The following is a 14111-nucleotide window of genomic DNA, read 5'->3' as shown; positions in this document are numbered from 1 at the left end:
TTTGTCCCACAGGGAGACTCCGCACCATACCAGGTCCCAACCCTTCCTCCCCTCCAGTTTTCAACCTTGGGAGCAAGTTGCCTGTCTGGGGGAGACAGCTCACAGCTTCATGTCATCAGGCCTGTTGGTCTAGCCAGGAGGGCAAAATGCTGGTATAAGAAGAGACGCAGTTGGGACAGGATAGAAGAAAAACCAGACTGCAGGACATCCTGGCTTCTCAGCTCAAAGAGATGCTGGACCATCAGGGCCAGGGTACTGGGTCTAGACTGACCAGTAGAATTACCAGACTTGATCCGTCCATGCAATATTTCAGAAGTGACCCACCCCAGAATAAGCTAGGGATTGAGCGTCACCAGTGGCACAGAGAGGCAAGCTACAGTAGCCTGGCAAAGGGGCAGGGGAGCCTTGGACAGCATTCTTACCTGGCTCTGAAGCTCGCTCTGCTGCTTTAGGCGCAGGTTCTCCGGAGTGTCTGCCACCATGGTGAAGGACTGCTTCGGGTAGTGTCTGAGAGGAGAAGCAAGACCCTGTTAGCCATTACCAACCCAGAGCCTGGCCACAGCAAACTGAGCTCACGCAAAGGGCTGCCCGGATGGACCTGCCCCACTCCTAACCCACCCCCGTCCAGTTCAGTTCTTTGCTTCAGCCTTGAGCTCACCAAGGACTCAACAACAGGCCCCTAGACTGAATGCCTTTAGTTCTTCAAATAGTTCCTCTGCTAAGAGTAGAGCTGCAGCATATGGTTAAAGGCACCCATAGCAGTGTGGCCAGAGGACTGCAGTCTTCAGGGCTGCTAACATGGTGCCTTTTGCTAGCATAGAGTCAGTTTACAAGGAAAAGGAGGTTTTAATTCTTTAAGAGGAGACTCTTTAGCACCCCCTCCCCTATCCCCTTCAAAAAGGGGCAGGAGAAAAACCCTAGATTTCTGGAAAGAGCCTAGCACGCCTTCCTGAAGTGTGTCGATTGTACATTGAGCAGGGTAATGGTCTCCCTGTTAATGGATGCAAGGCCTGGTCTACAGAGATTTTTGTGCCCGTTTAGCTTTTTCAGCTAAGGGAGTGTAATTTTTTTTTTTTTTTTAATTAAATTACTTGAGTTTATTAGAACAGTACAACCAGCAGCACGGATGCAGTTCTACTGGTACAAAGGGGTCTTCTGCCAGCGTAGACCATCGGTACAGTAATACAGCTAACTGTTTACTTACCTCCACACTGGGGATTGTACTGCTTGGCTATTCTGGTACAGAATTAGCGTTACCACTGGAGTTTAGACAAGCCCCAAGAACTCACTAACACGGGGGGTTCTGTACAGCAATAGAACGCCGTCCACCTTTGGCAGCTCGCCTCACTGCTATTATCCCCAAGTGCACTGTACCAGCATCAGAATGCTACATGCAACCATTGCTGTAGACACAAATTAGCAATTAGAAGAACTTGTACTGAAGGCCAAGACTGAATCCTGCAGCTGGAAGACAAAAGGAGGTTGGGAAGTGAAGCAACTCTCTAAGCCAGGAAAGAGTTTGCACTGCCTTCTTTACTTATGGATTCAAGGCACGATTGAACTACAAGCAATGCAAGAGCCCAAATTCCACCACAGGTACCGTGTACAGGTGACATTCTAAGCAGGACTTGAACAACAGGTCAGGACTAAGGCGCATTAGTAGAGTGGGGGTTGGAAAGCTGGCCCAGCGCGTGCCTGTGCTCTAAAAATACCAGAAAGTGGTGTTTAGTGTGGCTGAGGAATTTGTTCACCACTTCCCCACTGTCCAACAAGACAGACAGGCCCAAAAAAGGAACTTGCCCTGCATTTATCTTGCTTTGCTCAGCTGATAAGAGTGTTGCAGGCAGGATTTATACCTGTGCTGAGTGCGATCTACAGATGCAGATTCTTTTTTGGTATGGCTGATTGCCAGTTCTAATTGGCCAGAGGTAAGTATTAACCCTCCGATACCAGTGCAGCCACCACTCTTACACCACTATCAGGCAATGCACTCTTTTCAATGCATTACAACACTCCATGCAGACCTGCTGCCAAAGTCAGTCTGGTCTTTTGCTTGCCTCCACATCTGGGGAATTTAGGGTTGGGGGAAGACAAGGCTCAGGAGAGGAGAGCTCCAAGACTGGTGCCTCCTCACACTGCCTTGAAATTGGTTGTCATATGGGATCTTAACTATTTATGCACCAAACTCCCTGGGAAAGGTGTGTAGAGGAAACTCAAGCCTTAGCACTGGTGTAACTGCTTTGTGGGATGGCAGAAGCTAGAAGACCCCACTGCACCACTCAGGTGTTGTGCAGGAGACAGTGAAGAGAGAAAGCTGCCTCAGTAGTTTGTCCTGGGAAACTTCTGATCCTTTCAGGCACAAGACAAAGGATATAGAAATATGGATTGAAAAAAGCTGAAGAGATGCAGTAGTGCTGTGCGGTTCGACGGTAGATCCAGGAATAGGAAGCAGGGGAGAGCTACTTCCTATTACAGCAAGGCCAATGGACGCATAGGGTTGAAATGACACCTAAACTCCATGGAGGTAAAGTTCTTAGAGATCTACTAATGAAGCAGAGACCTACTGAGGTTCTGTAAAACCTACTGTTTCACGGTCATCTCTAGTGCCTCAGGAAGGAAGAAATTGCTAAATTCTCATGAAAAGCCATGGCATTTAGATACTTATCAGTGGTCTGTGTTTATGATGTTAAACACCCCACTCCTCCACAGTGTATTAGCTCTGGAAAGAGGTCACTGTGCCTCACCAACCTACTCTGGCTCCGTTCATAGAACAGGCTGCAGTTGCTGAAGAAAGATCCAAGGAGGAAGGATTTGGAAGTCTCTCTAAAGCTCCTTTTGCAATTTTAAGCCTTTTCCTTGAAATCATGACATTCCCAATCCCGTGGGGGAATTTTGGTACAGCACTGAACACTTGCCTCTTTCTGTAGGTTCCTGCCAAAGTGCCCTACACTACAACCAGACAGGTCTGGGGTTACGGTGTGTCTGACCCTTCACTCAGAGTCCCACCTGCACTGCAGCTTTTGGGGGGGGGGGGAAGGAAGGGGGGAGGCACGGGCGCACAGGGGGGAGAATCTAAAATAAATAAAGGGAGATATCCCATCTCCTAGAACTGGAAGGGACCTTGACTGGTCATCAAGTCCAGCCCCCTGCCTTCACTAGCAGGACCAAGTACTGATTTTGCCCCAGATCCTTAGTTGGCCCTCTCAAGGGCTGAATTCACAACCCTGGGTTTAGCAGGCCAATGCTCAAGCCACTGAGCTATCCCTCCCCCTACAATTTTTGCCTGTTGTGTCATCTGTAAACTGGGGACCTGAAGAAGCAGGCAGGGATCTGGGAGCACAAAGCAGCACTCTGTGCACAGCACCCACTGTTCACACCTCTGCCACACACCCCAACTGTGACCCATAAGCACCACATCAGCCTTAGGGGAGATGCACAAGTGAGGCTGCAGAGTCCTAGCTGTCAGCTACCGCTTTTGCACAGCTCAGTCCCGGTGCAGGACAGCAAACAGCCTTACAAAAATCGACATCCAGCCGCAGGCCATGGCTCCCCTTCCTGCAACAGCAAATACCTGTGAGCACTGCAGCAGTGCAGGAAATTCAAGGCTAAAAATAGGTCCTATCTTAGGTTTCAGAAAAAAGCCAAATCCCTTTCCAGAGTGTAAAAAGCAACAAGAAACATGCTGGTCTTCTCCCCTCCCCCAATCCTGGGGTGTGATCTCAGGCACACAACCCCCTCCCCCAGTCAGCTGTCCAGCAGACAGTCCATTCCCCCCACCCCTCGCACAAATTCCTAGTAGCAGGTGAGGTTACAAACAGGCTGTGTCCTGTCAACAGAGACAGGGACACTCTGGCTTGAGGTGGGTACAGAAATGAATAGCTAAGTGGCCTTTAAATCTCTGCAGAGGGGAAGATATTCTCCCTACCTCCAGCCACGTTCAAACTGAGCAGAAAACTGGCCCGTGCTTCAGGGGACTGGCCCACCACACCACAGGGTGTGGAGCAGAGAGAGATACAGACCGGATAACCCTGCTCATCCCTGCACTGCCCCAACCAGAAGTCTGGCTAAATGAGAGATTTAGAAGGGGGTGGGAACCAGTTTTACAGCATCTACAGACCGCTCGCTGCTTAAACCAAGGTTTTGGTTTTTTTAATTCCAATTCAGATTAATCTGATTAGAGTGGATATACGTGGTGTGTACAGAAGACCCCTGCTGCCCCCTACATCCTAATGCAGACTACAAAGCCCTACGGATGCAGCTATATACTCAGTCTGAACACAAAAGCCACCGAGCAGAACTCTCCTATCCCCCAGAACAGCAGTAGAAAGGTGTGGCCTTTGACAAGAAAACTTAGTTCCCTTTGACAGCACTGGGAGCTTCCACCTGGGTGCTCCACACCTGCCATTCTGGAAAGACAGAGTTAAAAGTCAGGCCATCAATGCTAGCCAGCGAGTGGGAGTAGCAAGGTGACTAAAATGTCAGCAGTCTAGCCACAATGTCATCTATGCTTGCCCAGGGCAGAGTTAAAAAGCTTGTTAAAAGTCCTGACCAATAGATTTTTAAAGAGGAAAATAGTCTCGTGGGGACAGCTTGGCTGTTGCTGGCACAGATCTGACCCCATCTTTAGACAGGTCTACCCCACTGTTAGTAAATTTCCCTGGGCTTTGTGGAAGAAGGGTTTCAATGAGAGAAGAAGAGTTCTAAATGGGTTGTATTTGGCTAGCGTAGATCTCAAACCTAAAGGTTACTGGGCTGGGGAAAAAAAAAAAAAAATAAGACTAACAACTGGCTTTAAATGCAGTTAACATGGTTTCAAACCTATCTGGGAGAGGGCCTAAGAAAGGGTGTAGATCAAGACCCCAATACAAGAAACATTAAAGTTGGCAGGAGCATATGGTGGTGGGGGGGGGGGAAGATAGGAGAAGATATGGGGAAGTGGCTGCTAATCAGTCATAGGTGGTGCAGAAGTGGTAAGTTTGGATCTACATATTAAAGAGATTTAGATTTAACCTGAACCATGCTGCTAGGAGACCCTGTTCAGGGCACTGTTGTATCCCAATGGTTTCCTGCCACCCTTTTTATTCCTGGATTTGAAAGCACTGTTTTAGAGGGGGACATAGCCTTCTCCAGTGAAAACTGCCAAGATAGGGACAGAGTTGGTCCTGACACTGTACAAAGGCAGGAGAAATCTCTCTTCATGACAGGATTCAGCTTGTAACAGGCTCCAGAAGATGGTACCAGAGTTGTGACATTAGTACCACTAGTCTCCACTGTTCAAGGCAGCATACAGAGATGATGCAAGCCCTTGCCGATGAGGCCTGGAATTCCAGTGCATCACATCTCTGAAACCCCTAGGGATGGTGTTTCCCCACCCCCACACTACCATTTCCTCCTCTCTCCTGCCCCCCACCCCATTCCTTCCCTAGGAATGCTCTCAATGCCAGGAGCAGAGTGGAAGTTTGACATTTCAGACTGAAAGTGACAAGGCTGCGGTTCAGTTAGAAGCAGACCGTTGGTACTGCAAGTGTGGAGCCTAGCTAATGGTAGTGTGTTAATCCAATAAGGCACGGCCTCAGTTTATTGGGGCAGGAGAGGATAGTTCGGGCCTTGCTCTCCTGCTCTTTCCTCACACTGCCATACACAGAGCCCCCTGAGGTCTCCAGGAAGAGGCTGCCCAATTCTAAGCTGCTCCCCCTACCAAGTGGGTGAGCTACAAATTTTCCCAAGGCAGACTCCCTTTTCATGGTAACGAGTGCAGTTTAAGCTGGGTTCTCTGTTGGTGGGTTTGAGAGCCAGAAGATTCTTCAGTCCAACCCTGACTTCGCTTATAGCCAGCCACCTTGAAGACATTGGGTTGCCCAGATCGGACACTGCAATTAGAACAGGTAAACTAAGATAGACCCCCAGCTTCCCTCTCCCCTGATACCCGTGGGACTGAAGTGTCACCAATATCAGCTGATCTGACTGTATGCACAGAGAACACATCTGCGAAGTAAGGGGGTAAGATCAGTAGCCCCTCTTCTAATAAGAGCGATATTCAGACTATGGTTCACTTTTTGGGCCGTGACACCTCCCCTGCCATACCAGATCTCACTGATCAATGCGGGGAGGGTAGAAACCCTCTTACCCCAGAAAAAGAGGAAACCTTTATACATTCAGGCCAGCCAAGGAAGCTGCTGCACTGCAGTAAGAGATATGGGTTCTGTGAAGGGGAAATGCAGTTTGTAAAAAATCACACACTGGCAAGACGGGATCTGCATTTATGGTTCAGTCATGGCCCACGAGCTTCATGCTATCTGCTAGCACTGAGAGCCTAATCATTAGGTTACTATGGTAACTGCATCCAATGCTCTGGGCATGCTAATGCAAGAGAACCAGAACTCCCAACCGTGGCCTCAGGGTGTTGGTGTGAGAGAAGCGATGGTTATAGCATAGGGGGGGGAGGGGGGGGGAAGAAAAAAAAAAAAAAAAAAAAGAGGAGCTTTTACCTGGTGAGGGAATTTAAATTCCTCTCAAGGAACTGGTTTATTTGGGGTTTTTTTGTGCTGTCTGGTTAAGAGACTCAGGGGACCTTCCTTCACCAGGAAACATACAATTCAAGGGCACGTTTTACAGTTTCAGTCAGGTTCTACGCCCAACCCCAAAAAGTCAATTTGTTTTGCTTGTATACCAAGACATGCTTGAAAACAGACCTTAAAGCTCCTGGTGTAGCACATCAGAGGCTAGGTATTGCATTTGCAGTTCAAGGGTCAGATTTAAGAGCGCAGAACGTACATTCGACTCACACCAACCCCCAATATATTTTGCAGAGAAATCAGATAGAAGTCAGGTGCTCTGGAAACATCACCCTCCCAGGTCTGTGAGCCCTAACGTGGAACACTCACTGCTGATTGCGACCTCAGTCTCCCATGCAGTTCTCCCAGGGCAACATTGAGCCCACGAAGGATCTCCCTTGTGATGTGCCAGGATTTTTAAAGACAGGCCGCCCGAAAGGCAGCTCGCCCTCCCAACATTCTGCATCCTCAAGAGTGCTTTACCAACAAAGGCTAGTTAACCTAATGCAACAGATAAAGATCTGCATTTTGTAAGTGGGGAAATCAAGGCAGAGATGAAGTAGTTTGCCCCAAGGCCAAGGGGAGAAAGGATTAGAATTCAGGACTGTGCAGCGCAACTACTGGACTACCTGTTTTCTTGGTTAAATGCCACATGTAGTTTGACAGGAGTGAATACTGCTCTGAACACAGGAATAGAAAGCCATGCAAGTGCCCACGCCACCAGGGAAGCAGTCTGGCTGGATCAGACATGAGTATATAAAAGAATAAGCAAGCACTTGAATCTTTTCCCTAGATTTTACATCACCGCACTCACGATCATAAGCATGAGACAGAAGGGCTGCCTGATTAAGAACAGACATTTAAATCCTTTGAGTCTAAGGCAGGGAGTTACTGATTTAGAGCATTTGCCCTAGCCGGTCACCCACTCACAAAAGTCAGTGCTTCCCAGTATAAACACAGGAGCCTGTATTCTTGGAACAAGGCAGAAAGAATCATCTCATATACATGAGAATCAACAACAGAAACAGGCAGCAATAAATTAAACCTTAATGAGAAAGCACTGGGTGAGCAGTCTTGGTTCAGCAACAGAATACAAGGCAGTGTGCGTGGGAATGATAGCTCTGCTCTCTCCCGCCTCAACATCTTGGGGGATTCACAGGGAAGGAAGATCTTTCTCACATGCCATTGGAGATCTCTTGGTGGGGTGGCAGAGAACCATGGTGTATTCCTTGGCTTAGAGGCCGAAATCAGAAACCAAGAAAGGAGTGTAGTGGTCAACATCCCTGTTCCAGCCTTCCCCATCAGCGAGGCCCAGTCTTGGCAGACCAGGTCCCCATCACTCACGTTCCAGAGGGAAGAGACCGTGCCTTTCCCTTCCAAAGGGATAGCAAGCAACCCCTCCTGAGCACTGAAGTAGTTAGTTCGGCACAGACAATCCAGTTGCACCTGGAACAACGTGTTCCACTGCATCTCCTTCTGGGCATTTGAGTCTCCATGCAGATATCCTTTAAGAAAAGGGAGCAGCATCCCCCACACATCCAGTCAGTTTCCAAAGAGACTGCACTACAAGATTAACAGCAGTGCACATCTATAAGCCAGGCTACTATTCTCAGGTCCCATTTCTAGGCATCAGTGCAATGCCATGGCTAGACAGTTAACCTCCATCTGTGGTTAAACCTGGCTCCTGGGATACTGAATTCTTCAGACCTAAACTGGATTCCCCTCCTCACACCCCCAGGAGGGCAACTGGCTAATATTTGCCCTGATTAGCTGAGTAAAAGACCCAGATGAGAGTACCTTGGACATTCATACAGTGCTGCAGTCATGTCTCAGATTGCAGGGGACATCCCCTAAGAGGAAAAGCCAAACCAGAAGCCTTCTGGTTCCTTTCTGCAGGTCTTCAATGCAGCTAGGAGTGAGCCTCCCAGCCCAGACAGACAGACTCGGGCTAGCAGGGCTCAAGCGAGCGCAATCAAAATAGCAATGTGGATGTTGTGGCTCAGGGTCTCAAGGCCGCCCTGCTGCTACACTGAAGAAGAGGAATACTTCCCCAGGGAAGGTTTTTAGACACAGGCAGCCGAGGGGGCGAATACAGGGAAACTTAAGTCTAGTCACTGTGACTAACTGAAAGGAAGTAATTAGTCCCACCCACCCTCAGAGGTGAGGTTTGTGTAGAGTCTGCTGCTAAGTGATAAACTCAGACAAAAGACACTAACCTTTCAATAACAGACACAGCTGACATCCATTTAAGTCATTATCTTTACAGCTATGGTGACATGGAGGCAGAGGTTTAGGTTCAACTCTGACTGCCAACTGCATGTGGCCTCGGGGCCGGTAGAGAAGTGGAAGTCTCTTTTGATACTTCCCCTTGTCCGAGGCTCCAGGTGTGCTGAAGGGGCGGAGTCTGAAGAGGGGACTGGAGGTAGTGAATTGAGCCTCAAGCCCAAAAGCCATGCAGATAGGGTGACCAGATGTCCTGATTTTATAGGGACAGTCCCCATTTTTGGGTCTTTTTCTTATATAGGCTCCTATTACCCCCCACCGCCTGTCCCGATTTTTCACATTTGCTGTCTGGTCACCCTACATGCAGGGATCGTGGAACAGAAGTTGTTTGGCGCGACACACAAATGCCACCAGTTCTGGACTAGTAACTACAAAACCTAGTTTCAGAGTAACAGCCGTGTTAGTCTGTATCCGCAAAAAGAAGAACAGGAGTACTTGTGGCACCTTAGAGACTAACAAATTTATTAGAGCATAAGCTTTCGTGGACTACAGCCCACGAAAGTTATATGCATCCGAAGAAGTGGGCTGTAGTCCACGAAAGCTTATGCTCTAATAAATTTGTTAGTCTCTAAGGTGCCACAAGTACTCCTGTTCTTTTTACAAAACCTAGGGGCAGTAAGAACAAAAGGAGATCAAGCCGGGACAGCGAGGACAGGAGACGACCTCCTAGCCCGGTGCACACCTGTGTCTCAACAACTGCTTTAGCAGCAGCACAGATGCAGACAGATTTTAACATCAGTGCTGCGGAGAAGGAGGAGACCGCCCCCAACAGACGGAGGGGGATTTGCCTCACACTTCAGGCCCCTTGGATGGAGGTGGTTAGTAGCTGCTGAGCCCGATTACAGAGTTTAATGAATTGACAAATGGGATCCCCCCCCCCAAATCCCCACCACGGGGGGGCAGTCAGATTAAGGGAATGGTATTTAAATATGTGGGGCAGAGAGAGACATGTGACCAAGTAAAGCCTCAATGCTCTCAAAGCAGGATCTTCCTCCAGCCTTGTTGTTCAGGCCCAACAGAGTAACAGCCCCTTTAATCCAAGGCTCCCTCGGACCTAGGGGGATTACATACAATGGCAGAGATAGTAAAAACCTCCCCCAAACCCCATGCAAGCCACACGCAACATAAAAGCAACCAAACAATCAGCTCAGAGATCTAGGAGGAGGGAGGACAAGTACACAGCTCCGGCAGGGAAAGAAAATCCCCATCCTGACCAGTTTTCAGATGCTGCCTGTCCCACTCACGCAGGAAATTAGGCCAATGCAGTTGTTGTGGAGAATTCTGGCTTCTGCACCCAGCAAGAAACAGCACAGATCCCTCTGTGGGCGGTCCGTATTACATCTACACATATGGAGAGTCCCCTGCCCTGAAAAGTTCCTCTTAGTAAAGAAAATCTCCTCCTAGGAAGCAAGATTGCTACACAATCCCACCTTAGCCCATAAGACTCCATATACAGACCTCCTACAAAGGTTCCTAAGGGGCTACCACTGGTTCAGCTATTAGTGGGAGCCCTAGTATAGACAAGGCTCTGGTACATCTACAATTTTTAAATCAGGTCAACTAAAACGAGTCAGCTATGAAAGTGCACTTTAACAACTCTGCAAGAGCCAGAATAGAGTCAAAGTGCTACCAACATTAAAGTTGGTTTGCTCCTGTTCATTTCAAATCCTAGGATGACTTGAAGAGATCTCTACCTTTTCTGTTTACTTTGTACTGTTAAATGCACTTTGTACCAGGGAAATTGCAAAACCAGCGAGTCAATCAGTTTTTCCTAGCTTTCACACCACCACAGAGGGGGGAAAAAAATTCACACCGGCTCTTACAGCAGCATCAAAAATTGACAGTGGAAGTCAGCTCCAGTCCAGGACTAGAGGCTCCTGAAGTAGAGATTGTAAATTGAGCACCTCCTAAAGCTACAGGAAGACTCTTTCCAGTACACTGAGCAGAGATGGCCATCTCAATTTCACCCTTCTCTTGTGTCAGGTTTACTGACAACTCATGAACCAGAGAAGATGTGGCTGGGTTTTTTTTCAGACCCAGGACTGGCAGTTTGCAACACCCGAGTTCAAATCAAACTTCCTCTCACCAAGGAGAAAGATTTGTGGTCTGCCCCTTTTTCAGGCCAGACCTGCCCTTTAAGACCAATGTATAAATCAGGGAGCAGTCTCCCAAAAGGTGGAAACGTTAAGTCTTGCCACCCAAGATTCTCAAAAGGTGTTTAGGCACTTAACTCATTGGAATAGATGGGAGTTACACGCCTAAATGCCTTTTAGTATTGGGCTGTCCAAGCTGAGAAGTGACAGTGTTAAGACTGTTCCTACCATCATGGCCTCTACTAGACTAGAACACTGTATTAAAGACTAGTTCTAACATGACTTGTCCATATAGCAAAGCTGTTAGAACTAGTTGCTGGAATGGGATTTAGACACCAGCATGGCTGGTGCCTTGGATAGATCTGAACAGCAAGGAGGGTTGTGGGTAGGGTGACCAGTTGTCCTGATTTTATAGGGACAGTCCCGATTTTTGGGTCTCTCTTATATGGTCTCTTATTACCCCCCACCCCCGGTCCTGATTTTTCCCACACTTGCTGTCTGATCACCCCAGCTGTGGGGTTTAGTTCCCCCACTATCCAAACACTAACACTCCAGCCTGCAATGCTGCATGCCTGCTCTCCAAGGGTACAAATCACCTTTTCACAGCTGTATTAAAGCTTCAGTAAGAGTTAAAGGAAGTAATAGACTGGATTTTTGGCAAAGCAGAAAGACACATCCGCCCTTTCCAAGAGCTTTCCAGAGCTGCTAATTCTTGGGAACAAAAAGCTTTATTTTTGAAGACACCTCCTCCCCGCTGCAGAGGGCCCGCGGGCCTCTAGCTGCACCAGGAGCGGCTGCTTTGGGGAAGGGACATCGGTTCCTCAAAAGCATTCTAGGGAGAGGCTGCATTCTATGCAGGAGTACAGCAGAGCAACCGCCATTTGCAGCCTCCCTAAGGAACTGGATTAAAATTAGGTAGTTGAGACAGGCAACCAGGAAGTTGAGAGAGTGAAGCCTCATTCAATAGGTCTCACTAAGATCCCCACCTTTTACCTCCCATCACACACACACACCCCTCTTGGGAATTAGGACCATGGCACTAGGAGGGGGTATTCTGCAGCAGACGTTCTCCACTAACTACTGCAGGGAGCGTGCCTCTGTTGGAGGGAATGAATCCTCCCCCCCCCGCCCCCCTTCATGAGCGGCAGCTCCAGCAATGTTAAGGCTTGAACCGGATTCTTCCTTACACACGTCAAGTGAAAGTGAGGGTTTTCTAGGCTACTCAGACTGGTTCCTGCCCTTAGGAAAAAATAAATCAATCAAGGGATTTTCCACTGGGATGGGAGCAGACGAGGTGCTGGCACCACACCACAGGAGTCCCAGTCTGCGGAGCGCTTGATGCATTTAGGGGCTACCTGGCCCTTCGTCTCCTGGGCAAAGGGCACAAGCCTCCCCATCAGGCAGGAGTGACACTGCTCTGCCAGCTCTGTAGCTAGTACAGCTCAGACCCCTTTTAGAGGAGGATGTACTCCATAATTCTGGAGAAAGGAAAGGTAGCGCAGGTGAGCGGTCAGCTCTCACCTCCACAGCTTCCAGGCAGGCCTTTAACTAAGCCAAGGAAAACTGCCGGCAAGAAGGGGCTTCACCACCTCAGTCTCACCCCACTCCCCTTTCATCATTTGGCTGGTGATATCAAGCTGCGCACACCCAGTTGTCCCCACACAGCTCAGGCTGTTGGCATCTCCCTGAGTGAATGGGTGGACCAGAGTCAAGAGTGATGGGCCCCTCCACCACCAGCAAGCCTCTGAGGTTACTTATGGGAACAAAACGGGAGCTGCAAAGAAGTTGGATTTTTCCAGGAGTTGTTTTGGCATCAAGTGAGGACAAGGTGGTTAGGCAAGATCTAGAAAGTCAATACACTCTTATGCTCCCCCACCTCAGCAAGGTCCAGGGGAAGGGATGGGCAGACCGCAAGAGGAGGAGTTGTGAGTGGTTACAAGGAACTGCCAGGTCTCCTGCACTTGGTTCCACCACGGACATGCTGTGTGGCCTTGGGAGAGAGAGTTGCCACTGTGTTTCAGTTTCCCCTGGCCCAAGAAAGTAGAGGGAAGGTAGAGACCTCACAAGGTTTGTGTCAGTGTTCGAGGGCTTTGGGAAAAGGTGCCTGATCAGCAAAGCTGAGACTGTGAGCTCCTTACCGACAGGAGAAAGGCTGCTGCTCTGAGCATCCCACAGTACTGTACTAACAAGCTAGTGCAGCCAAGCCAGCTCACGCTTCCCCATTTAAAAAAAGGGTTTGTGACTGAGGGTAAGTGAAACCTGTCCCTCAGTCTTGGCTATGCTTCAGTCTTGTTCACACAGCTGCCTTCTCAAACGGCCATCATGCTCCTAGCTGAGCCAATGGTCCAGAGACATATGGGCCCAGTGCCCTCAAGTTACCAGCCTGGGGGCTCTCTCCCTGGGGAGGAAGGCTGCTTAACTTCTCCACCCCCACCTCATTTTGCTAGAGCAAGTGCATATGGCTCCCCCTCCCAAGGGCACTGACCTTGTCATGACAGACACTTTCCCTCCGAGTCAGCAGCAACATGTTAGGCCATAATCCCTTGGGCAAGGCCGCCATAGGGTGAAGACTTTTGGCAGAACAGGCTTGCCCCACCAGAGCCAGGGAGCGACTGGGGTGCTAAGCAAACCGCAAGACATGCTGGGCTTCCCAGTGCTGCTTTATTGCATTTCAACAATGTCCTTTAGATAGAGTCAGGCTGCATCAGTGACTCAGGTGATTAGATGCCCCATGAAAGAGACAAATAGATCTGCTAGGGGAGGTTATTGAGTAGAAGACAGAACAAGGGCCTCTGAGAACCACCACTGTTATGTCACAGTCAAGATCCCATGTCAACTCCACTTCAGCTTTCAAGTTTCTTCCCACAGAGATGGGAAAGTCCCCACTAATTATGCAGGGAGGTTAAGTGCATTGATGCTAGGGAGGACAAGCAAGAGGCAAAGAGCCAATCCTCCATGGCACCCACTGTGCAGAGAATTAATGGGTCTGGCAGCGGAGGCCAGTAGCTTTATCTGTGAGAAGTCTGTGGCTCCATTGAGAGCAATCATGGGCTTCCACCAGAGAAAAATTATTCCCCGACTTTCTATAAAGCCAACCCCAGAAGGTCCCAACCACTAATTCAGCTCACAGATTCCTTTAGAAGAGCATCCGACTGCCACTTCTCCCCTCCACCCTGAAGCT

At 49.0% G+C, this 14111-nt stretch overlaps 1 protein-coding gene across 1 annotated transcript in view; it reads right to left on the bottom strand.

The window, feature by feature from the left end:
* Window positions 1-14111, bottom strand: part of LASP1 (LIM and SH3 protein 1) — a 57563-nt gene that overhangs the window by 26340 nt on the left and 17112 nt on the right. The window contains exon 3 of the mRNA XM_054014051.1: window positions 423-507. Coding sequence (XP_053870026.1) covers window positions 423-507 — 85 coding nt within the window. The remainder of the gene's footprint in view (window positions 1-422; window positions 508-14111) is intronic.

This window comes from Malaclemys terrapin, chromosome 25 (assembly GCF_027887155.1).
Source record: "Malaclemys terrapin pileata isolate rMalTer1 chromosome 25, rMalTer1.hap1, whole genome shotgun sequence".
Taxonomy (NCBI): Eukaryota; Metazoa; Chordata; order Testudines; family Emydidae; genus Malaclemys; species Malaclemys terrapin.
The sequence above is the reverse complement of the archived record's forward strand: the minus strand, read 5'-3'. Positions and strand labels throughout refer to the sequence as shown.